The 24,372-nt window shown below is 43.8% G+C and overlaps 1 protein-coding gene across 2 annotated transcripts in view; it reads right to left on the bottom strand.

Annotated features, from left to right (window-relative positions):
* Positions 1-2,132: 2,132 nt before the first annotated feature.
* The window catches only part of lrrc32 (leucine rich repeat containing 32), a 34,439-nt gene continuing 12,199 nt past the window's right edge, over positions 2,133-24,372 (bottom strand). The window contains exons 1-3 of one of the 2 annotated variants that reach the window (XM_060826313.1): positions 18,189-18,271; positions 12,137-12,241; positions 2,133-9,587 (exon numbers count right to left, since the gene is read on the bottom strand). In XM_060826313.1, the coding sequence (XP_060682296.1) occupies positions 7,695-9,476 (1,782 nt within the window). In that variant the 5' untranslated portion in view covers positions 9,477-9,587; positions 12,137-12,241; positions 18,189-18,271 and the 3' untranslated portion in view covers positions 2,133-7,694. Of the gene's footprint in view, positions 9,588-12,136; positions 12,242-18,188; positions 18,278-24,372 lie in introns of those variants that run through there. The other variant, XM_060826312.1, reaches the window with a different exon arrangement.

The following is a 24,372-nucleotide window of genomic DNA, read 5'->3' as shown; positions in this document are numbered from 1 at the left end:
GCTGATAGCCAAGTTCGGTATTCATGGGGATGGCCTCAACTGGGGCCTTGGGTTCATGTCACTCTGCAGATGACCCCACTGTTCTACACACACACACACACACACACACACACACACACACAGACACTCCTACAGACATACACAAACACCTATAGACCCATACACTCACAGAGATCCTCTCTCATACGCTTACAAATACACTCACATACTCCCACATGCATCGTCTCACAGATTTATACCCCTTTACACTCACACTCACACACCATCTCACAGACACTCATACCTCTCCACGCCCCCGCACACACCACCCACATACACACTCACACATATAAGTTTATGAAGTGAATTTGTACTTGCAGAGTTACATTTTATTTTGTTCAAAAACTGCATGAATCCATGTAAGACTCTGTAAATTCCTTTTTTAGATTAGAATTAGTCTGAACATTGGGCACAGATGTTATGGGCTAAGCCAGACCACTCAAAACATTCTTAAGCAGGCAGCCCAAATTTTGCAATTTGTTTTGATAAGTGTACAATGCAAATTACCCGGATTAAGATAGCGAGGTTAACTACCAGGTTTAAAACAGACAAAAACTTTATTCACATAATCGCACAATGAAACATGAAGAACGGAATAAAAAAAACCTACAGAACTCAGTCTATCCAAACTAGACTTAAGTAGCCTGTTCCGAATATACACAAAAGTCCCAATAAGCAAATCCCTTTAAAAACCAGTACACATGGAACACACGCTTACAGGTTGAAGTTAGGAGAGAGAGAGTTTTCACACAGCTCACTGTTGAACTCCCAACCAGTACTGGACTGAACTAAACTGCTCAGCTCAACTAGAGAACTGACCACTCCCCTTTCTTTATACAGGTCACTTCTAAAACATGGCCACTTTGGTCTGAAGTTTCATCTGTTTACATATAAACAAAAAGGCCTCTCAATACCCTTTAGTCTCTGTACCAAACCAGTCTGATCAGAGCCTGGCCCGGTTTATTGCCCCTCTGAAAAAAATCAAGGACAGAGTCTCCTTGAGCCAAGGAACAGCTTTTAGAAAGCAAAAGGAACTAGCCCTGTTGTGACACAGACAGCCTCACACAGGGCACCTCACACCTTCAATGCATTATCTGGCCAACATGGCACCTATTGTTCAAGTTCACTTGAGAATGTAACTTGAAGAAAGTTCTGGGATTTACATTTTTATTTGAGTAGATTACTTACAGTGTGGAAACAGGCCCTTCAGTCCAACAAGTCCACACCGACCCACAACCCACCCAGACCCATTCCCCTACATTTACCCCTTCACCTAACACTATTGGCAATTTAGCATGGCCAATTCACCTAAGCTGCACAGTTTTGGACTGTGGGAGGAAACCCACACAGACACGGGAAGAACGTGCAAAACTCCACAAAATTCCTGCCTCCACCTGAGGCAGGAATTGAACCCAGGTCCCTGGCACTGTGAGGCAGCAGTGCTAACCACTGTGCCACCATGCCAGCCATGCAAAAGAACTGAAACCAACATGCCCATTCTAAAAGATGAGAGACTAAACAAACAATCCAGATCTTTTTCAATATATAATTTCAGTTCCATCTCATTGTAAACTTTTGCTATAAATTCTGTGTCCTATGATCTTATTCTCCACAACCACCTGATGAAGGAGCAGCGCTCTGAAAGCTAGTGTTTCCACATAAACCTGTTGGACTATAACCTGGTGTTGTGTGATTTCTAATTTTGATAACCCAAAGATGTGCAGGTTAAGGTGGATTGGCCATAATAAACTGCCCATGGTATCCAGGGATGTGTAGTTTAGATGTATCAGCTAGGGGAAATGCAGGGTTATAGGGATAAGATGGGGGGATGAGTCTGGGGGGGATGCTCTGGGTGCGGACTTGTTTGGCTGAATGGCCTGTTCCAACACTGTAGAGATTCTATGATTCTATGATCATGTCAAAACTATATTCACTCCCAGCAGAGGGTACCTCCTTTATTCATGGCCATACCATGAACTATTGACCTTATTCGGAATCGAAATTGAACTTCCTTTCAAAGCACAGAGCTGCACATTCCCAATCCGCTGACCAATGATTTTCCCGCACGATCGGCTAACAACACAAATGACCAATAACAGAAAATAGCATTTGACTTTTATTTCTTCATTAATCACAGTTTAAAATAAGGTATTAACCTTTACACTGCGAGAGTCACAGGAACTTCACAGAAGGGTAGAGTGATTACAGTCAATGTCATCATGTGAGTGCTTTGACACAGTGTCAGATTGCTCTCTCTGACAAGTTTGGTCTGGATCAGGGGGACCCAGGATCCAGTCCCAACTGTCCAGAGGTGACATATCTGAACAGATTGATTGAAAATCTATACAATACCAGCAGAATTAAGCAATTGCTTGATAGTACAGAACTGTGGTCTTGTTCAAAGTCCAAGCTTTCGGTCATTCATTCATCACACCCAGAGTGCAAGAAGTTGTTCTGAGACAAGGAACATCAATGTATGCAGCATAAAAAAAGAGTGGAATTTCCAAGCTTTACTCTCCTGAATGGCCACTGCCATGGGCCATAAGCTGTGTGTCTGATGTCACGAGTGGCAGCACTCTCATCTTTGAGTCAGAGGTTTAGGAAGGAGAAATAGCTTGGCTTTGCAACTGAGCTTCCCAGTATTACTGAGTTGGGGCTGGGAGTCAGAAGATTGAGGAGTCAAGCCCCATTTCTGGAGGTTCAGGCACAAAAACCAAGCCCACCACACTCAGAGAGTGCTGCACTGTCAGAGGTGCGTATTGGATGACATGTTAATTGACGCCGTGGCTGTCTTCTCAAATGGGGAGGAAAAATCACACATTCCTCCAAAGTGAATCAGGGGATTTTTGTCCCAGAATCCTCATTCGGTCCCACTAAAAGACAAATTGGATGAGCTAGGCATTTGTCACATTGCTACTTGTTATTGCCACTTGTTATTGGAATGAACTTCCTGAGGAAGTGGTGGATGTGGGCAGAATTGCTACGTTTAAAAGACATTTATATAGGTACATGAATAGGAAAGGTTTGGAGAGATATGGACCAGGAGCAGGCAGATGAGACTAGTTTAGTTTGGGATTATGGTAAGCATGGACTGGTTGGACCGAAGGGTCTGTTTCCTGCTATATGGCTCGATGACTCCAAGTCAAGTGCAAATTGACTTGGGGCTCGGCCACTCAGTTGGCTGAACAGCTGGTTCCTGATGCAAGGCAAGACCAATAGTGTGGGTTCTATTCCCATACTGGTTAAGATCACCCCGTGAAGACGCTGCCTTCTCAACCCCACCCCTTACATTGTGGCTTTCCGATTAAACTCACTAATAGTCATTCCCTTTCAATGAGAGAGCAGCCTGTAGGCCGCAAGTTGCCTTCATTTCACAGTTGGCAATTTTATAATACACACTCCAGTTTGAGAAGTACTCCACTGAATTTCTGAAACACGTTGGGATGCCCCATGGATGTTATATTGAATTATTACAGCCCTGAAAGAGGCTGTTTGGCCCATCATGCCTACACAAGCTCTCTGCAAGAGCATCTCAGTTACGCCCCCATTCTGAGTTCTTCCTCACTTTCCATTCTCTGTATTGTCTGCTCTCTGACCTCTTTAGTTCAGCCCTTCTATCGGTCAATTGTTACAAAGACACACAACAATGGTGTCCTTTTGAGGGTGGTCTTAAAAGATGAATTGGTAAAACTGTCTTAATAGAAACATTGACACTTGCTTAAATATATATATACTGTATACCTATCTATAATACATTACAGAAATACTCTTCATTACAAACAATCATGTTAAAACAAAATCACTTACACAAAACACCAGTCTAGTCAATGAACAGAATTTTCATTTTACACCCATCTTGAACACCACCAATCTTCTTTACATGGTATGACTATGTGACTATATCTTGACTATATCCAGATTACATTGGATAGTTGGCTTGGGAAGGGGATTAATAGATTTTTGTTAGCCAAGGCTAATAGGAGTTATGGAACAGAGGTGAGTATATGGATCGGCTACAAGCAAATAGAATGGCAGAATAGACTCAATGAGCTGAATGGCTTCCTTCTACTCCCATTTGTGAGAAGCACCAGCATTTGTGGAATGCACGAATGCTCACCCTCCCATTGTTCACTATGTTATCCAAACACATCAAGGTGTATTGTTCCAAATTCCATCTCCGATAACCTTTTCCCAGCACCCGAAATCCATGGGGCTCCATATCTTCCTCAAACTCAAAGATGGAATCATACAAACCATTGCTATCATGATTAATCACTTCCCAGCTTCTTCCACTTCTCCAACCTGGTTTGCTGTATGTATTGTATTACACAGTTACACATCCAAAGCCATCAATTGTCTGTGCCACCAAGTGAAAGGAAAACAAGGTGGGGGTGAGTAGGAAACTGTACCTTTTCTGGCACAGATTAACTAAGGGCAGATTAACCTTTTATTTTAGCCTGCTGGACACACTTTCCTCATTCCTGAAGAAGGGCTCATGACCAAAACGTCGATTCTCCTGCTCCTTGGATGCTGCCTGACCTGCTGCGCTTTTCCAGCAACACATTTTCACCACAGATTAACTAAGCCAATTTGTTTGTTTAAAGATCAGTGTTCATTGTCCATCTCTAATTGCCCTTGAGAAGGCTGCAATGAGTCACAACTGAGAAGCTTGCTGCAGCCATTTTGGAGAATGTCAATGTCACTGTATTGGGTTGGGAGTCACATATAGGCCTGGCCAGGGAAGGATGACAGATTTCCACCCCTGAATGACATTAATGATTCAGGTGGGTTTTTAAATTACAATCTCGCAATTATATGGTCACCATTTTCGACCTTAGCTTTGTGAGATATATTTAATGAACTGAACTGAAATGTGCCAACATCCATAGAGGGACTGGAACTTTTGTCCCTGGATAATTAGGCCAGGCTTCTGGGGATTACTCATTTAGTAATACAATCCCAAAGCTGCTACTACCCTGTTGTTATGTAATCTAAATGATTTTTAAGATTTATTCATGGGATATGGATTTAAGACGATATGATTTAGGATCAGAATTAGGCATTCAGCCCATCGAGTCGGCTCCACCATTCACTGAGATCATGGCTGATAACCCTCAACTCCACTTTCCTGCCTTTTCCCCATGACCCTTGGTTCCCTTCCTGATTAAAAATGTCTATCTCAGCTTTGAATATACTTGATGACCCAGCACTCTGTGGTAAAAAATTCCACAGGTTCACTCCCCTCAGAGAGAACAGATGCCTCCTCATCTCTATCATAAATGTGCAATTCCTTATTCTGAGATTACACTCTTTGGTCCTACACTCTCCCACATGGGAAACAACAAGATTCCCCTGAGGAATCTTTTACATTTTAATATTTGCTGCCGAACTCCAATTGTCCTGTGGGGTGTGGGAACCCATGTTAGGGAGGGAGGTCCAGGATGTCGACCCAGTGATACTGAAGGAGCAGCGATACATTTCGAAATCAGAATGGCGTGATTTGGAGGGGAACGTGATGCTGGTAGAGCTCCCACCAATCTGCTGCCTTTGTCCTTCTAGATGATTGAAGTCATGGGTTTGATGGTGCTGTCTGAGGAGCATCGGTGAGTCATTGCAGATGGTACAAACTGCTGAAAGTTTGCATCAGTGGCAGTGAGGGAAGTGGATATAGAAGGTGGTGGATGTGGTGCCAATCAAGCGGGGGCTGCTTTGTCCTGGAAGGTGTCAAGCTTCTTGAGTATTGTTGGAGCTGCCCCCATCCAGGCAAGGTGGGAAATATTCCATCACACTCTGACTTGTGCCTTGTGGATGGTGGACAGGTTTTGGGAAGTTGGGAGGTGAGTTGCTTGCTGCAGGATTCTTAACCTTTGCAGCCACTGTATTTATATGGCTAGCCCAGTCCAGTTTCTGGTCAATGGTAACCCCCAAGATGTTGATAGTGGGAAATTCAGTGATGGTCATGACACTCATGTCAAGATACAATGGCTAGATTGTCTCTCACTGGAAATAGTAATTGCCTGGCATGTGTGGAGTCTGGTTGCCACTTGTCTGCCCAAGCCTGGATATTGTCCAAGTCTTGCTGCAATTGAACATGTAATGCTTCAGTATCTCAGCAGTTTCAAATGGTACTGAATATTACGCAAATCAACTAACATCCCATTTCTGACCTTATTATGGAGGGAAGGTCATTGATGAAGCAGCTGAAGATGGTTGGGCCTAGGACACTACCCTGAGGACCTCCTGTCACTTTACAGCACTGTAACTGACACCTTCCATTATTTTACTAATAATTGAGAGTACAGTGATGTTTTGGTAATTGGCCAAGTTGGGTTTACCTTGCTTTTTGTGGACAGGACATATTGGACAGTAGCTGGTAGATGCCAATGTTGTGGCTGTACTGGAACAGCTCATCCAGAGGTGCAGCAGGTTCTGGAGGACAAGGCTTCTGTACTATTGCTGAAATGTTCTTCAAGGTGACTCTGCAGTGCTTTAAACTGTTTCATGCTATCGCATGGAATGAATCGAATTGGCATCTGTGAATGTGGGGACTACCGACAGAGCCTAGGTGTCAGGAATTGCTTGGTAATTTGACAGTGGGGTGGTATCACCAGCTGATTGTTATCAACAGTGGCACTTCCAAAAAGAGACAGAAGGGGAGAGAATGCACAACAGAGAACAAGGCCATTTGGCGCAATTGGTATCTTACACAACATATGAACATACGCAACCCCTTAGTCACCTAACCCAGTCTGCAAATCCCATTCCCTCCTGCTTGTTGAATAGTGATCCAGAGCAAAAGATTTGTTTTTCTCCACCTCACAAAGCCTTGAAAACTGAATAGGAAATTTAGACTTTTGAGTTTGTTGCAGACTGAATTCAGGACCTTCCTGAAGAAGGGCTTTTGCCTGAAATGTTGATTTTCCTGCTCCTCGGATGCTGCCTAGCCCGCTGTGCTTTTCCAGCGCCATTCTGATCTAGACTCAAGACCCTCTACTCTAATCCAGTCTATAAGCCCATCATCAACTCAAACAGTTCTCTCTTAACAGAGTTTTTAAAAACAATGAGGATGGGTGAACCGGTTTTATGCAAAATGAGAAACTACCAAAAGGAGGCCATTTGGGTCCTTGGGCCTGTGACACCTCCCAGAAAGTTTGATGCAAGTGATGCAATCCTACCCTTTCCATGTAGCGCTGTAAACATTTTTCCTTCATTTGTTACGATTGTACTAAAATTATTATTGAACTCGCTTCCACCATAATGTACTACCTGATCAACTGTGCCGTTAATCATGAGCCGTTGGGGCAGACTACAGACCTTACAGTCGTAAGATGGATCCATGGTTATCCTACCTTTTAAGGCCACTGTCCTCATAATCACTCGGTGAGGGAAGTAATCTAGTGTCAGCGATCTAGTCTGAAATTGATTTACTTGGGGTGGGGTGGGGAGCTTCTGTGAATTGCTGGATACTGCGAACCCCTTGGTTTGAGGAGAAGACCAACTTTCAAAAGATGGGAAAAGCCAGTGCAAAATGCCTGGCCTTCTTTACGAAACCCCTTTGGTTGTGTTGGCCATCTGATACGCAGATTATATAAAATGTTTATTCTCCTCACTTCGCTTCATTTAAACATTGACCAAGAAAAGAGCAAGCCCATTGCCTAGGCTTTTACATGGTGCAAGAATATCCCTTTGACCTTCTGCCTCCGTGTCAGGCAGCAACCCAGAGCTACGACAATGGTGAGAAATATTACAATCATCAGTATCAGCAACAAGAGACTCCATGTCGTCCAGTCTCGTGTGCCCTCTTGGCAGAGGCTGGGCCGTGGGCTAAACAATTGCGCTTGCGAGTATCCATCTTTGGTCTGGTAATGGCACAGCACTGACCGTTTGTCTGGGACATCGACCCAGGTCAGCCACCGGACCTCAGTCGACCGGCAGCAGTCAAATGGATTGCCAGAGAGCAGCAGGGTACGTAGGGTCCCGTTCAGCAGCTCCATGGAGGTTTGCTGCAAGGTACTGAACTGATTGTTGCGCAGATCCACGGTTTCTAGCGACAAGCTCCTGCTGGAGATGGCAAGCTCAGTCAACTGGTTCTCAGACACATCCAGCGTCCGGAGATTGGAAAAACGTGACAGGTTCACGCCCAACGAGAGAAGCCTGTTGCCTTTCAAAGACAAGTTGGTCAATGAAGCCTCCAGATCAGATAGAGCCTCAGGATGAATGCTCATTCCAGGATTCAAGGACAGGTCCAACTCCACAAGAGGAGTTTGATGAAAAGCATGAGGAGGCAAGTGCTTAATGTTGTTGTTGCATAGATATAAATACCCGAGTGTATTGATTCGGGAGAAACTTGTGCACCCATTCTCATGGTCCTCAGGCCAACGGGTGCCCCAACAAATGTTGACATTGTTGTTATGAAGGCTAATGATCCGAATCCTGGTCAGGCCCCTGAAGGTATTGGAAGGTAGGTTCTGTAGATGGTTGTCTTGAAGGTGCAAGTGTTCCAGGAAGCTGAGGCTGCCCCAAGCCAGTGAAAGGTTCAGTAACGCGTTGGAACTCAAGTCGAGGTTGACCAGCGAGTTCAGCATGTTGGCCTCACCGATGACGAAACTGTGCAGGCAGTTCCTGCTGAGGTTGAGGAACCGCAAGGAGTTCATGTTTCGGAAGAATTCCCATGGGATGGAGGTTATCTCATTGTAGCTCAAATCCAAGTAGACCAATTCAGTCAAGTGCAGTGAGAGAGAGGACTTGGTCACGTTTGTCTGCAAATTCCGATTGAGGCTCCCTTCCAGGTGGGAGGGCGGTAGGGACAGCCCTTGAAGTGAATTCCGTGAGAGGTCGAGGTGCTGGAGGCGGTTCCTTTTGGGAAAGAGGGGAAAATAGAGCAAATTATTGTCACTGAGATCCAACCATTGCAGAGAGTACTCCTCCTCCGATTCAGCCATGAGGAAGTGTTCAATGCTGTTTTTGCTCAAGTTCAGCACCTGAAGTTGCTTGAGGTCGAAGTCAGAGATACAGGGTATGGAGTTCATGGCCAGATCAAGCACAGACAGATTGGAGAGCGACTGAAACGCCCCCGACTCAATCTCAATGATGATGTTGTGCTGTAGGTTTACGTGGGTCAAAGAGGGGGACCCTCGGAAGGTGTGGTCCGAGAGTTTGGTGATGCTGTTCCTAGCCAAGGACAGCTCCTCGAGCAAGGGGGCCTCTTTCAGAAAATCCTCAACCACGTCAGTGTACAAACTGTTACCCGATAGCTCCAGCCTTTTCACATGCGGTAACCTACCGAGGCCATATTTACTGAGATCCAAGAGGTTGTTTGCGAGGTTAAGCACCTCCAGGTGAGACAGGCTGGCAAAGGTCCCTGGTTGGATAAACTCCAGGCGGTTGGATTGTAAATCCAGGTACTGAATGAAGTGGTAGAGAGTCAGATTCTCCATTGTCAGCCTCTTAATGCGATTAACAGATAAATCCAGTTTCCATATGTCGAAAGGGAGACCTGTGGGGATTATGTTAAGGTCTCTATTCTGGCATAATGCTTCTGACTCGACCTAAAAAAGGAGAAAGGGGAAAACAAAAGAACAAATTTGTGTTATACACAGTTTGCAAATCCAAACTGTGCCTGGTATGCATTAGATGGCTTCACCTTGTCCTCTCCCCCCTCCACCCAACCCCTCTTTCCTTTCTGCCTGCAGTCCACTGGCTTTTAAAACCCAGGTTTGGTGTCACTCAATGTTTTGCCTTTAGAAAGAAAGGGGTAGACCTGGTTACACATCTTACAGAAGGTGTCCTATTATAAAGTGCAACTCCTCAGTTCTGTTACACCCGCGGTCTGTCAGCTAATATTGTCTGGACTTCACTCTTTAGCATCTCTGAGCTATTCACACAGTTAAAAGTGACAAAGTGACAACATCTGCTTTGGCCATTTAAAACAGAAACTTCTGCTGTCAGAAAGAAATGTGGAAAGGAGGGCTGATATTTTTATCGCCACCACCTCAAGACCAATGCCCCCCTAACTACTTTTTCAGTGCAGCCAAAGTGCACTAAATTAACTCCCAAGAGGCATCTCCTTCTCAGAATTGGTCACAACATCCAGGTTTTGAGAAACCATTGGTCAGAACGTTCCAGAGCACTTTACAACAACTTCCACTGATACAGTACCTTTTATGCAACGGAACATCTCAACATCCTTTACGGAAGTATTACAGAACAGAGTTTAACATCAAGAAGGTTACCTCAGAGTACAATGGGATCTTGATCAGATGGGCCATTGGACTGATGAATGGCAGATGGGAGTTTAATTTAGATAAATGTGAGGTGCTGCATTCTGGGAAGGCAAAGCAGGACAGGACTTATACACTTAATGGTAATGTCCTGGGGAGTGTTGCTGAACAAAGAGACCTTGGAGTGCAGGTTCATGGCTCCTTGAAAGTGGAGTTGCAGGTAGATAGGATAGTGAACCCTGTCCAATTTAATAATCTTGGTTTGCTTTCCTTTATTGGTCAGAGTATTGAGTACAGGAGTTGGGAGGTCATGATGCAGCTGTAACATTGGTTAGGCCACTGTTGGAATATTGTGTGCAATTTTAGTCTCCTTCCTATCAGAAGGATGTTATGAAACTTGAAAGGGTTCAGAAAAGATTTACAAGGATGTTGCCAGGGTTGGAGGATTTGAGCTATAGGGAGAGGCTGAACAGGCTAGGGCTGTTTTCCCTGGAGCGTCAGAGGCTGAGAGGTGACCTTATAGAGGTTTATAAAATTATGAGGGGCATGGATAGGGTGAATAGACAAAGGTCTTTTCACTGGGGTCGGTGGGTCAAATTAGAGGACATAGGCTTAGGGTGAAAGGGGAAAAATTTAAAATGGATCTAAGGGGCAACTCTTTCATGCAGAGGGTGGTGCGTGTATGGAATCAGCTGCTAGAGGATGTGGTGCTGGCGGCTGTTACAATTACAATATTTAAAAGGCATTTGGATGGGTATATGAATTGGAAGGGTTTAGAGGGATATGGACCAAGTGTTGACAAGTGGGACTAGATTAGGTTGGGATATCTGATTGGAATGGACAAGTTGGTCCAAAAGGTTGGTTTCCATGCTGTATATCTGTGTCTATCGAGATACATCAGGAGAATGTCTGGGTAACAGACATTGGAGGGGCGGGGGGAAATAAGGATGGTGATAAGTTAGAAAATCATTGGTTGAATAATCCAGCAATCTGGGCCATTACCCTGGGAACACCGGGTTAAATCCCACCATGGCAGCTGCTAGACTGTCACTTAATAGTCTGGAATTGAAAGGTAGTTACATGACATGATTTCTGACAGGCCTATTGCAAAACGTTTGGATGGAGGCTGAACATTGGCCGAGGACACTGGACAGAAGTGCCTCCGCAACCTCACACCCCATCTCTCAGCTCTTCCCATCCATGTCCCGTGTGCTCTGGTATCTATTGGATTCACCTGAACATTGACACCACAAAGTCTTTAGTGGTCAACCTAAAGGTAGCTATTAGTCATCATCATACCTCTGTGCAGGGGGACTTGATTGTTGTGTTTCCAATATTACAACATGACCTTCCACCTACTATACTCAATGCTCTGACTAGTAAAGGAAAGCAGACCAAACACCTTCTACACTATCATACCTACCTGCGACTCCACTTGCAAGGAACTACGAACAACAATAATCACTCCTTCAATAAAACATTTTAATGGGCTGTAAAATATTTCAGCACATCTCGTGGTGACAAAAGACACTGTCTGAATGCAAACCTTTCTTTCCAAGTGAAACCTATCCAGGAATCTAATGACCCAATTTCAACACAACCAACATCCTGTTTTAATTGTTAACAGGTCCCCTGCAATGAAATGGCATTGTACGTACTGTCCGGTATTCCCCAACTGTTACCCAACATTGTTTTTTGCATTGCTTCCTCACCAAAATCTCAATTACATGAACCATATTATTTTGCATTAAGCTGTGTCATATTTGTATTGGGTTTCATTTTACACAAAAGCAACCACTGTCAATCTGTGAACATTACGTGTTGTTTGATGCTGTCAATTCACAGCACAGGACACAGCCCTCAACCTTCCTTCTTACTTCAATCTCCAAAACTCTTTCACTTCAGGAGTTGAGTTGTCATGTTGAATTGTACAGGACATTGGTGTGGCCACGTTTGGAGTGCTATGTCCAGTTCTGGTCGCCCTGTTATAGGAAAGAGATTATTAAATTGGACAGGGTTCAGAAAAGATTTACCAGGATGTTGGCGGGAATGGACTGTTTGAAGTATAAATATAGACTGGAAAGTCTGGGACTTTTATCACAGAAGCAAAGGATGTTGAGGGGTGATCTTATAGAGGTTCACAAAATCATAAGGGGTTGGATAAACAGCAAAGGCCTTTTTCCTGGGGTAGGACAGCTCAAAACTAGAGGGTGTAATTTTAAAGTGAGAGGAGAAAGGTTGAAAAGGGACTTGAGGGGCAAATTTTTCACACAGAGGGTGGTTCATATGTGAAGTGTACTGCCAGAGGAAGTGGTAGGTACAGGGACAGTTCCAACATTTAACAAGCATTTGGACAGATACATGAATAGGAAAGGTTTAGAGGGATATGGGTTAAATGGAAGAAAATGGGACTAGTTCAGCTTGGAAAACTTGCCAGCATGGATAGGTTGGATGAAAGGGTCTGTTTCCTTGCTGTATGACTCTATATTCAGCCCAAATGGGCCAGTCCCCATCAGCCTTTTCCTACCTAACCTCACAAACATAATCATCTACTCGTTTCTTTCTCACATATGTTCAGCCAGCATCCCCTGAAATGCATCTATGCCATCAGTACTCCTTGTGGTATTCAGAGAATCCCTACAGCGTGGAAACAGGCCATTCAGTCCAACAAGTCCATGCCAACCCTCCAAAGAGCATCCCATCCAGACCCGTCCCATTCCTGTAATCCTGCATTTTCCATGTCTAACACTTAACCTACACAGCCTTAAAACCTGCAGGGTAATTTGTTATGTCCAATTCACCTAATTTGCACATCTTTGGAGTATGGGAAGAAACTGGGGCACTCAGCAGACATGGTGAGAGCATACAAACTCCACGCAGACAGTCACCCGAGGTTGGAACCTAGGTCCCTGGTGCTGACGCAACAGTGCTAACCACTGAGTCACCCGGGTATGTGCTCCAAATCTTAATCTCTTGTTTCAACGTAGGCAGCCCCCTGAAAATGTCCCACCATTCAATCATCTCATGACTCATCTACATTCCAACTTCTCCCACCTACCTGGCTCCATAAACCTCTGGCATACTTCCCTTCTGAATTCCCGAATGGGTTGGCTAATGACCAGATTATATTGATGCTCACTACCAATATCACCAGAAGGAAGTTACCTCTAATCTTTCTCTTTCTAGAGAAAGGGGCTCCCCTCTGATAGGTGTGAGCTCTTAAGTCTTAAATATGAGGGTGCTACTGACATTATTGTCTTCCATTGTAGGCTAACAACAAAGGGACATTGCCCAGTGAACATAAAAATAGGAACAGAAATAGGCCATTCAGCTCTTTGAGTTTACTCCATTAATCTAGATCATGGTTGATTATCTATTCCAATGATTCCCATCTATACCCACATTCTCTCATTATTTGTATTTGTCTTGAACTTCATGACTGAGCTGCTCCAGTCTCCTGCGGTTGTGAATTCCAAAGGTTCATCAATGTTTTTCCTCTTGAAATGGCCTAATTCTGACACTGTATCCCATGGTTCTAGACCACCCCAACAGCTCTGAGGAAAAATCCTTTCTTTACCCATACGGTCTAGCCTTTTAATGAACTTTGCAAGCTTCAGTGAGATCACCCAGAAAATACAAGTCCAGATACCTCAATCTCTTTCCATGGGATAGTCACTCCATCCCAGGAAGTAGCGTGTCAAATCTCCATTGCATTCTCTCCATGAAATGGAGGTCCTTGCTTAGGATGTTTGATCTCCTTCGGTGGAGCTAATGAATGGCAATGGGTATCAAAATAAATGGAAATTGGTAATGTGGGGTGTTGTATAAATCAGAAAACTAGAGATGCAGGCAGCAATGAATGAATGAACGACCATTATTGTCACAAGGTAATGCAGTAATCATGGGTGACTTAAATCTATACATAAACTGGGTGAATCTAATGAGCTGAAAATATGTTGCTGGAAAAGCGCAGCAGGTCAGGCAGCATCCAAGGAACAGGAGATTCGACGTTTCGGGCATAAGCCCTTCTTTAGGAATCCATTCCTGAAGAAGGGCTTATGCCGGAAACGTCGAATCTCCTGTTCCTTGGATGCTGCCTGACCTGCTGCGCTTTTCCAGCAACACATTTTCAGCTCTGATCTCCAGCATCTGCAGACCTCACTTTCTCCTTGAATCTAATGAGCACCAATTCTGAGGAGGACAAATTTCTGCAATGTGTATGAGATGGTTTTCAAGGACAGCAACCAATAAGAGAACTGGCTACGTTAGACTTCGTAGTGTGCAATGAGAAAGGGCTAATCCATCTTGTTGTAAAAAAATCTATAGGGAAGAGTGACCATAATATGGCAGAATGTCTTCAAACATAATGTCATAGGGTAGCTTGATCCAAATGAGTGCCTTAAATCTGAGGCAGGAAAACTTTGAAGGTTGACAGGTGATTGGCTGCAGTGAGTTGGGAAAATACATTGAAAGTATTTGAAGAATTATGCATGGTTTGAAACATACATTCCTGTAAAGCATAAAGCCCCAAGAGACAAAGAGAGTTAACCTTGACCAACAAAAGGAGTTCAAGGTTGCATTAGGTCAAAGGAGACATTTATAGAGTTGCCAAAAAATGTAAAACCTGAAGATTGGGAGTACTTAAGAATTCAGCAAAGGAAAGTCAAGGAGCTGATAAAACAAAGGGTGGAATAGAATATATAGTAGCAAAATAGATGGTAAAGGCTTCGATAGCTATGTGAAAAGGAAAAGATTAACAGAGGCAAATGTGGGTCTATTACAGGCAGACAGGATGTGAATCAGCAGAGAAACAAGTTGTAGCACAGAAGCTAAATAATACCTGTTTCTACCTTCACAGAAGATGATGCATAAAATCTTCCAGAGAAATTACAGTCCAAGGGACTGAGAATAAGGAAATGAAAAAAAAATCATTAAAAAAAAGTTGAGCTGGAGGAACTAAAGGGACTGAAAGTTGACAACTCCCTAGAACCAGATGTTCTCCACCCTAGAGTGTTGAAAGAGTTGACTATCAAGCTAATGGGTGCAGTGGTGATCATCTTTCAAAATGCTATAGATTCTGGAATAGTGCCTGCATGTTGGAAGATTATAAATATAACCCCAGCATTTAAGAAATAAGGGAGAGAGAAATAGGGCACTACAGAACTGTCAGTAGTAAGTGTCAGTAGTAAGGGAAATACTACAACCTATTACAAAGCTCTGCATAACTAGTATTTTAAAAATAATGGTAGGGTGGAGCAGAGTCAAGGTCAAAAGGTGTGGAACCGGAAAAGCGCAGCCAGTGTGGCAACATCCGAGGAGCAGGAGAGTCGACGTTTGAAATGTCAACTCTTCTGCTCGTCAGTAGTTGCCTGAGCGGCTGTGCTTTTCCAGCACCACACCCTTTGACTCTGATCTCCAGCACCTGCAGTCCTCACTTTCTCCTGAGGCAGAGTCAATATGGATTTAAAGAAGGGAAATCAGTTTTGACAAACTGGTGGAAAGTTCCTTTTAAGGATGTTACTAGCTGAGTAGAAAAGAGAGAACCAGTGGATGTGGTGTATTTGGATTTTTTGGAAAGCTTTCATACAGGAGGTTAGTGAACCTCAAATTGGAGGACAGTGTTTATTCTCTGAACTTGTTGAACTCAATGTTGTGGCTTGATATCTGAATGTGTCTAAGCACCATATACAAGGTGCTAAAGATCTGGGAAGGCAGTGGTGTAGTGCTAACATTACTGGACGAGTTAGGCTAAAATTGTGGAGGCATGGACACCATGGCAGCTACTGGAAATTTAATTAAATTAAAACCTGAAATTAAAAAAAGTTAGTCTCATGGAGTCCATGTCACTTTTACCGATTGTCATAAAAATCCACTTCTTTTTATTAGGAAAGGAAATCTGCTGCCCTTACCCAGTTCTGGCTTACATAGGACTCCAGACTCATGGCAACCTGATCGATTCCTCATTGACCACTGGGCAATTAGGAATGGGCACTAGATGCTGGCCTATCAGCAATGCCCTCATCCCATGAATGAATAAATGTCTGCAGTCTACACTGGGCTTCACCATGGCAGGAGGCCAAGGGCAGAAATATTACTATGAGTACAAGCTCACATCCCCATGAGATCACCCCTTGTACCTCGAGAAAGTAGTCCTGTGAATTTAGGTCCAGAACTAGAGCTGACCATTCAGAGCAGTCAATTGGTCTAAATCAATCTCTCGGTTACTGCACAGGCATGATAATATGACTGCTACTCTACTGCTCAAAGTCAGCTCTTCAAACTAGGCCTCAATGTTTTCAAAGTATGGTTTTAATTATATCCAAGGTCTTAGCAATCGCTGGAATAACTTTACTTTGTTATTTGATATTATCTCCCCGTACCATAATGCTAGGTTCAATCCTGCAGATTCAATATGCCTTAAATCTAGCTCTTTGCAAATAAATCCAGTGATGAAATGGTTTCCTAATTAAGGGATCACCTTAGAATAGTGAATGCGGAGAGAAATCGAGAGTGTAGTGTTGGAAAAGCACAGCAGGTCAGGCAGCATCTGAGGAGCAGGAGAATCGACGTTTCGGGCAAAAGCCTTTCATCAGGAATTCCTTTGAAGGGCTTTTTCCGGAAACACCGATTTTCCTGCTCCTCAGATGCTGCCTGACCAGCTGTGCTTTTCCAGCACCACACTCTCGACGCTAATCGCCAGCATCTGCACTCCTCATTTTAGCCTAAGTGTGGACAAAAGTCTTCCTTTCTAGAAATACTTCCTGTTCAATTGAGGCATTCACAATTGGACAATTACTTGGATTAAAAAAATGCGTAAGAATATGGAGCAAGGCAAGAGAATGGCACCAGGTAACGATGCTCCTTTGAGGAGCACGCTGGGCCGAATGGCCTCCTTCTGCACCGTAAGCCTTTCTCAATTCCGTTTCACCTGTCTTTTTATACAAATGGCGGCTGAGAGAACTGTCAGCAGTTTACAAGTTCCAACACCAGGGGGCACGGTATTTGAAGCTGACACTCCCTGCGCAATACCACACAAGGATACTGCACAGATGCGGATCAGCGCTTTAGGTGAGATTTTAAACCAAAATCCCCTCTGCCTTTCTCTGTGGATATAAAACTGATTCTATAGCATTATTGTGAAGAAGATCATGGGGCCTCTCCCCAGAGTTCTGGCCAATATTTAACCCTCAACCAACACTTCAAAGAGAGAAACCCAGTTTATTTGATAGTTATTGGATCTTACGCTGCACAGTCTAGCTGAATTGTTCTCTATATTACAGTAGTAACTGTACATCATTGGCTAAAACGTACTTTGCGATACCCTGAACTGCAGAAACACTCTACACACTAGGAAGGTGATGGCCAAGTGGCATTATCACTGGAGTGTTAATCCACTAGACGGTGATCAACATTGTCTCATGAATAACAAGTAATAATGTGTAGTGGGAAGATCCATACAGTGTGTTGATAACTGGACTCCCAATTTGTAGAGCGTTGCCGTGGATAATGTACGGTTAGATAAGGACTGACAGTCAACTGCCAAACAATCCATAGACTGTTAATCCAATAGATTGGAGACCTGGATTTGAATCCCACTAGAGGAGATGGTTGAATGTGAATTCAATTTTTTTTAAAAATCTGGAATTAAGAGTCTAATAATGACAATAAATCAATTGTCAGAAGAACCCATCTGGTTCACTAATGCCCTTTAGGGAAGGAAATCCTCACCTGGTCTGGCCTACATGTGACTTCAAGCCAATAGCAATGTAATTGACTCCTAACTGCCTCTTAGCTAGCGATGCCATGAATGAATAAAAAGGGGGGAGAAAACTTCTCTTTTCCTGATTTCCACAAATACGGCTGCACTGCTGTGACTGCATCTATATACGTGAGGTAGCAAACCTCAACTCCAAGTCTCCTGGCACTCACCGTCTGGCAAGGATGGAACTCCAGTGGTCGGGAAGTTGTTGCCACACTGCGCACAGCTATCAGAAGGAGGAGGAAATGTTCCATAGTTTCTACAGGGAATATAAGATGAAAACAATGTTTAGTAATAGGAATCAGTGACAAAATACAGCAAACAGCACACATTGTAAATGTAAAGAAAGTGGAAATGCTTACAGTTCTAACATAAATGTTGAACAACTTTGAGTTGTAGAAATAGATATAACATATAATTTAAAAGTACCATATCGTTGACTATTGTTGATAGGCGTCATTAAATTACTGCAGTGTAGGTAGGCTGGAGTGAGGGAAGAGAAGGTTGAGGGCTAACTTGATTGAAGCTGATTATATACCCTCCTTCCCCACCCCATGAGCATTGAAGCTGGGAACACGCAAAATTGAATGGGTGGCTTTCCAGCTGACTGCTCACCAGGCCAGCCAGCTTGAACCATTGTTTGCTAGAGGGTGGAGGAGAGAAAAAATAGTTGGGCAAAGACCTGGGCCTATCATGTTCTTTAGGTGGCCAGTTAATGGCCAAAGGACTTCATCCCACCACTACCAATATTTCGCCATGGTGATGGTCAGGGGGTGTGGAGGTGGGGGTTGGTGAGGTAATCTCCTTTGAGGTCTCCTTTGGCCCATTCTCCCCTCTCCACCTCACACCCCAAAACACCCCACCCCTTTTTCACCCCTCTTAGACTCATCAGCTTCTCAAATTTAGCCCTCATTCCCTTCACCACTCCTCACTGAGCCACTCCTCAGTGGCTGTTGGGGCTAAAGACCTGTCAGGACTGGGTGCAGGTTAAATGGGAATCCTCCAGAGACAGAAGGTGGAGTCTCACCTTAAAACCTCCTCTCAGCAAGGTGGGTCTAGGCAGGTCCCCAAAGCGGACATGACTATTCTTGGATTCATTCTTCAGGGCAATGCCTTGACCAATCAGATTCCACTGGTTTGGTTTCAATTTAAACCAGGTTTGGCAGTTGACTGTTAGCTCTATCTAACTGTACATTGTCCACTTTACAAACTGGGAGTCCATTTATCAACATTCTCTTCCCCTACAGTATGGAACTTCCCACTACACATTATTACTCATTATTCATAAGAGAATGTTGATGAAAGTGATACAAAAAGCTTCAACAAGATGTGTCACTTTTCAGCGAGATTTAAGACCACAAGACATGACTTTGCCATTCAATGCGATCATGACTGATATGATAATCCTCAGTTCCTGCCTTTTTCCCAATACCTTCACTTATTGATTAAAAATCCATCTATCTCAGCCTTGAATATACTTAACAACACAACCTCAACAGTTCTGAGGAGAAATTCCTGCTCATCTCTGTCCTAAATATGTGATCGCTTGCTTGTAGATGATGCCCAGGTTTAGGATACCTGGTTGGCATGGATGAGTTGGGCCGAAGGGTCTTTTTCCATGCTGTATAACTCTTTAACTAGATTACAAACAGTAAAACATTGTAAAATTCCTATCATATAGACAATGTTGTACTTGATTAAACTGTTCTATAGGAACAACGTAAAATCCACTGGTCTATGCTCACTGCTAGCTCACAACCACCCCTCTTGGCTCCTACGCTGTTATAATATTGTCAGTTTGCTCATCTAACATCCAGGTCAGGCAGCATCCAAGGAGAAGGAGAGTCGACATTTCGGGCATGAGCCCTTCCTCAGGAATGCCCGAAACGTCGACTCTCCTGCTCCTTGGATGCTGCCTGACCTGCTGCACTTTTCCAGCAACACATTTGCAGCTCTGATCTCCAGCATCTGCAGTCCTCACTTTCATCTAACATCCACACTGGATGAGCAGAAAAATCGAAGACAGAAAACAATACCTTTGCTCACAGTTTAACAGACTGTTATCCAAATGTTGAATAAAGCAGAGAAAGACTTTCAGCGATTTACAAGGGTATGATGGTAAATCTATAGTTTAACATTAACAATCCCTTCCAGAGCCTATCCCCATCCAGCAGCCAACCTCCCTCATGGGTGGAGAATCAAGCATTTTTTTTAAAGTTTGATAATTCCACCACCATCTGAAGCAATCCCCTAATGAACAAACAACAAATTACAAACATTAGGGGAAGTATAACAATAACCAATTAAAAATAGTGTAGAAACACAGAAGGGAACCAAGTTGAAAAGAAATCGAGAACAGTTTTCTTTAAACATCCAGCAGTGGTATTACATACAATTGATTGCCCTTTCCCACTAAATCCTCTTTTATCTATTATCCACCACTGTGTTTCCAATTGCATTGCATATTTTCTAATCAACCTGCTCAGGGATATTATCACACACCACTCGAGCAGGTAGTATTTAAACCCATGCCTCCTGGTCCAGAGACAGGGACATTACCACTGCGCTACAAAAGCACATAATTAATCAAAATATTATTTGTAAACAACCTATTCTGAGACATAAAGGCGCAATTCTGGAGCAGGTGGGATGTGATCCCAGACCTTCTAACTCAGAGATAGGGGCTGTGGCATAAGAAACCTTTCAATTAATGCAAAGTTCAATCAGCGACACCTGATCTTGATCAACTCCAAACCCGATGTGGTTTATATATAAAAAGGGACAGTTTTTTTATTCACTACACACCCCTGTCAGAGCTTCATTGCATCCCTTTCCCTGTCTCAGGACGGGCAGAATGTTGGCAATCTTGCTGTCAAACTCATCTCCCACTTACGCACCAACACAAAGACCATCTCCTCTCACCTCTGACCCCACCTTAGTTTACCTGAAGCTGGTGAGCTGACAGTCTCCTCTGTCCTAAGGAAAATAACCGTGGCAGCCCCGTTCTTTTTCCTCATAGCTGCCAGCCCTTCCAACATTCTTTGTAATCTCTTCGAGCAATCATGACCTTCCTGTAGTGTGGTGACCAGAACTGTACACAAAACCCCAGCTGTGGCCTAACCTGTGTCTAACTACACGACGGCTGGAGGAGGAGCGCCTCATCTTCCGCCTGGGAACCCTCCAACCACAAGGTATGAATTCAGATTTCTCCAGCTTCCTCATTTCCCCTCCCCCCCACCTTGTCTCAGTCGGTTCCCTCAACTCAGCACTGCCCTCCTAACCTGCAATCCTCTTCCTGACCTCTCCGCCCCCACCCCACTCCGGCCTATCACCCTCACCTTGACCTCCTTCCACCTATCCCACCTCCATCGCCCCTCCCCCTAGTCCCTCCTCCCTACCTTTTATCTTAGCCTGCTTGGCTCTCTCTCTCTTATTCCTGATGAAGGGCTTATGCTCGAAACGTCGAATTCTCTATTCCTGAGATGCTGCCTGGCCTGCTGTGCTTTGACCAGCAACACATTTGCAGCACTTACTTATATACTTCCAGCATTCCTGCATTGGGCGAGGAACTGAATATAAGAACAGGAATGTAAATATTTCGTAAACCTTCTTTACCAACTTCAGGGGCCTGTTAACATGTACTGCAAGGTCTCTCAATACCCTCCTGTTTACCTTGAGTGTTTGTCCTCGCTGAATGCATTATCTCACTCTTCTTAAGATTCAATTCCATTTGTCAGCTTTCCACCCACTCAACCACACCAGTGATATCATCCTGCCATCAATAGCCATCCTCCTCACTGGAAACAACCTGGCCAATTTTTCTGTTGTTTCCCACATTCAAGTCGAAGTCATTAAGAAACACCACAAATAGCAAGGGAACCACAACAGAGCCCTGTGGAAAGCCATTGAAACCACATGCCTGTTGTAAACATTTTGGTCAATTATTATCCTTCGTTTCCTGTTTTTTTTAAAATCAGACTAATACCTAAGGTCTGGGGTTAGACTATAAGACAAAGGAGCAGAAATTAGGCCATTCAGCCCATCAAGTCGGCTTTGCCATTCAATCATGGCTGATAAGTTTCTCAACCCCATTCTCTCACTTTCGTCCCGTAACCCTTGATCCTCTTGATAATCAAGAACCTATCTATCTCGGTCTTAAGCATATTCAATAACTTGGCCTCCAGTGCCTTCTGTGGCAATGTACCATAGGTTCCCCACTCTCTGGCTGAAGAAGGCTCTCCTTATCTCCATTCTAAAAGATCTTCCCTTTACTCTAAGGCTGTGTCCTCAGGTCCTGGTCTCTCTAACCAATGGAAACTAGATTACCTACAGTGTGGAAACATGCCCTTCGGCCCAACAAGTCCACACTGACCCTCCGAAGAGTGGATTAGGTAGATCAGCCATGGGTCTCATTGAATGGTCTTGGAGGTTCAGAGGCCATGATGACCTACTCCCACCCCTTGTTTGTATGTTTGTGCTGCAGAGCCCACATTACTTAACCTGGAAACAATGCTACACTTTACAAAAAAAAACACACCCTCCTTTTCAAGTCCATGATGTGGAGGTGCCAGTGTTGGACTGGGGTGGACAAAGTTAAAAGTCACACAAAGCCAGGTTACATTCCAACAGGTTTATTTGGAAATATAAGTTTTCAGAGAACTGTAACCCGACAAAGGAGCGGCGCTCCGAAAGCTCTTCCTTCCAAATAAAGCTGTTGGACTGTAACCTGGGGTTGTGTGGTTTTTAACTTTTACAAATCCGTTCACAGATTTCTGATCTCAAATACTTTTCAACCCCACAGTCTCGCTATCCCTAGGCAATGCCCCAGTGGTATCATCGCCAGACCCTTAACCGAAAAACTCAGCTAATGTTCTGGGGACCCGTCACTACAGATGGTGGAATGTGAATTCAATAAAGATTCTGGAATTAAGAATCTACTAATAACCATAAAACCACTGTCAGGAAAAACCCATCTGGTTCACTAGTGTCCTTCAGGGAAGGACACTGCCATCCTTACCTGGTCTGGCCTGTATGTGACTCCAGCCTCACAGTAATGTGGTTGAATCTCAGCTGTCCTCTGAAATGGCCCAGCAAGCCACTCAGTTCAAGGGCAGCTAAGGATGGGCAATAAATGAATAAAAAAAACTCCAGCCATTCAAGAATGTACCTTTTGCATTCCTTCACTATTTGCAGCCTCTCTCTCTTCCCCACCCAACTCCCCCAGCCTCCCTCTCTCTCTCTCTCTGGAGTTTCTCTTTATTTCTGAATCAGGTTTGGACTGTCTGACCCAACATCGTCTTATGTGGGTCGGTGTCAGATTTTGCTTCAGTACACTCCTGCAAGAAGTTTTAGTGTGTTTCATAAAAAAAAGGTGCCATATTAAGCTAGTTGTTGTTGTTACATATAAAAGGGATGAAAATACAAAAAGCGTCCCGAGATAAATAAGGAACACGTTGCTATAAGCATGGTCTGAACAATCTGTTGTATAAACAGCTCTTTCATTTGGACAGTGTCAGAAACTTAACAGCGAGTAATATAAACAACTCTGGAACCGGGGTTTTAATTCAAGCACGGAACCAATGAAATCTTGCGCTTGGCGATATTAATTAAACAGATGGATTGTTCCCCATAGGAGTTAGACAATTGTTATCCACAATTTTCCAGCACTGCCTGGAAAAAGTTAGAAATGGGAGCAGCCAGATCGCTGGGACACCCCGGGGAAGCTCACCCAGGTTAAATGGTTACTCTTGGAAAAACATTGTCCTCCATTGAAGGCAGGAGGAGAGATTTAACAAATACTTGAATTTTCAAGTGATTTTGACAGAGGGGAGTGGATAGACTAGAATAGAAATTGCTGGAAAAGCTTTGTGAAGAGAATGTGAGTTGAGTAACCCATCCTCAGAACAGCACCCGCAGTTCTTTAGAGTTTTTTTTAACTGAGTAGTTAGACACAGGGTACAGTCAGCTCTTGTATAACATGATGGATGTTTTTTTTGTGTGTTAACCCCGCTTCACAGAAGGATTTGCGCTTGAAGACACAGCACTGAAAGTGTTGGTGTTGTAACTGCATTACAGCCGACACACGCTTGCACGGTGGAAGCGGTATCCCCAACTTGTCAAGACCGAATTCGGGTTGACGCAACACGTTATAAAGAACGACCCGTGATCACTAATCACAGATCACAGACTTCACCTAAAACGAAGAACTGCTGTAAATCTGAAACAAAATCAGAAATTGCTGGAGAAACTCAGCAGGTCTGGCAGCATCTGTGGAGAGAGAAACGGAACAAACTGACCTTCCTTCAGTTCCGGCCAAACCTGCTGAGTTTCTCCAGCTATTCCCCTTTCTGTTAA

This window comes from Hemiscyllium ocellatum, chromosome 6, assembly GCF_020745735.1.
Source record: "Hemiscyllium ocellatum isolate sHemOce1 chromosome 6, sHemOce1.pat.X.cur, whole genome shotgun sequence".
Lineage (NCBI taxonomy): Eukaryota > Metazoa > Chordata > Chondrichthyes > Orectolobiformes > Hemiscylliidae > Hemiscyllium > Hemiscyllium ocellatum.
The sequence above is the reverse complement of the archived record's forward strand: the minus strand, read 5'-3'. Positions and strand labels throughout refer to the sequence as shown.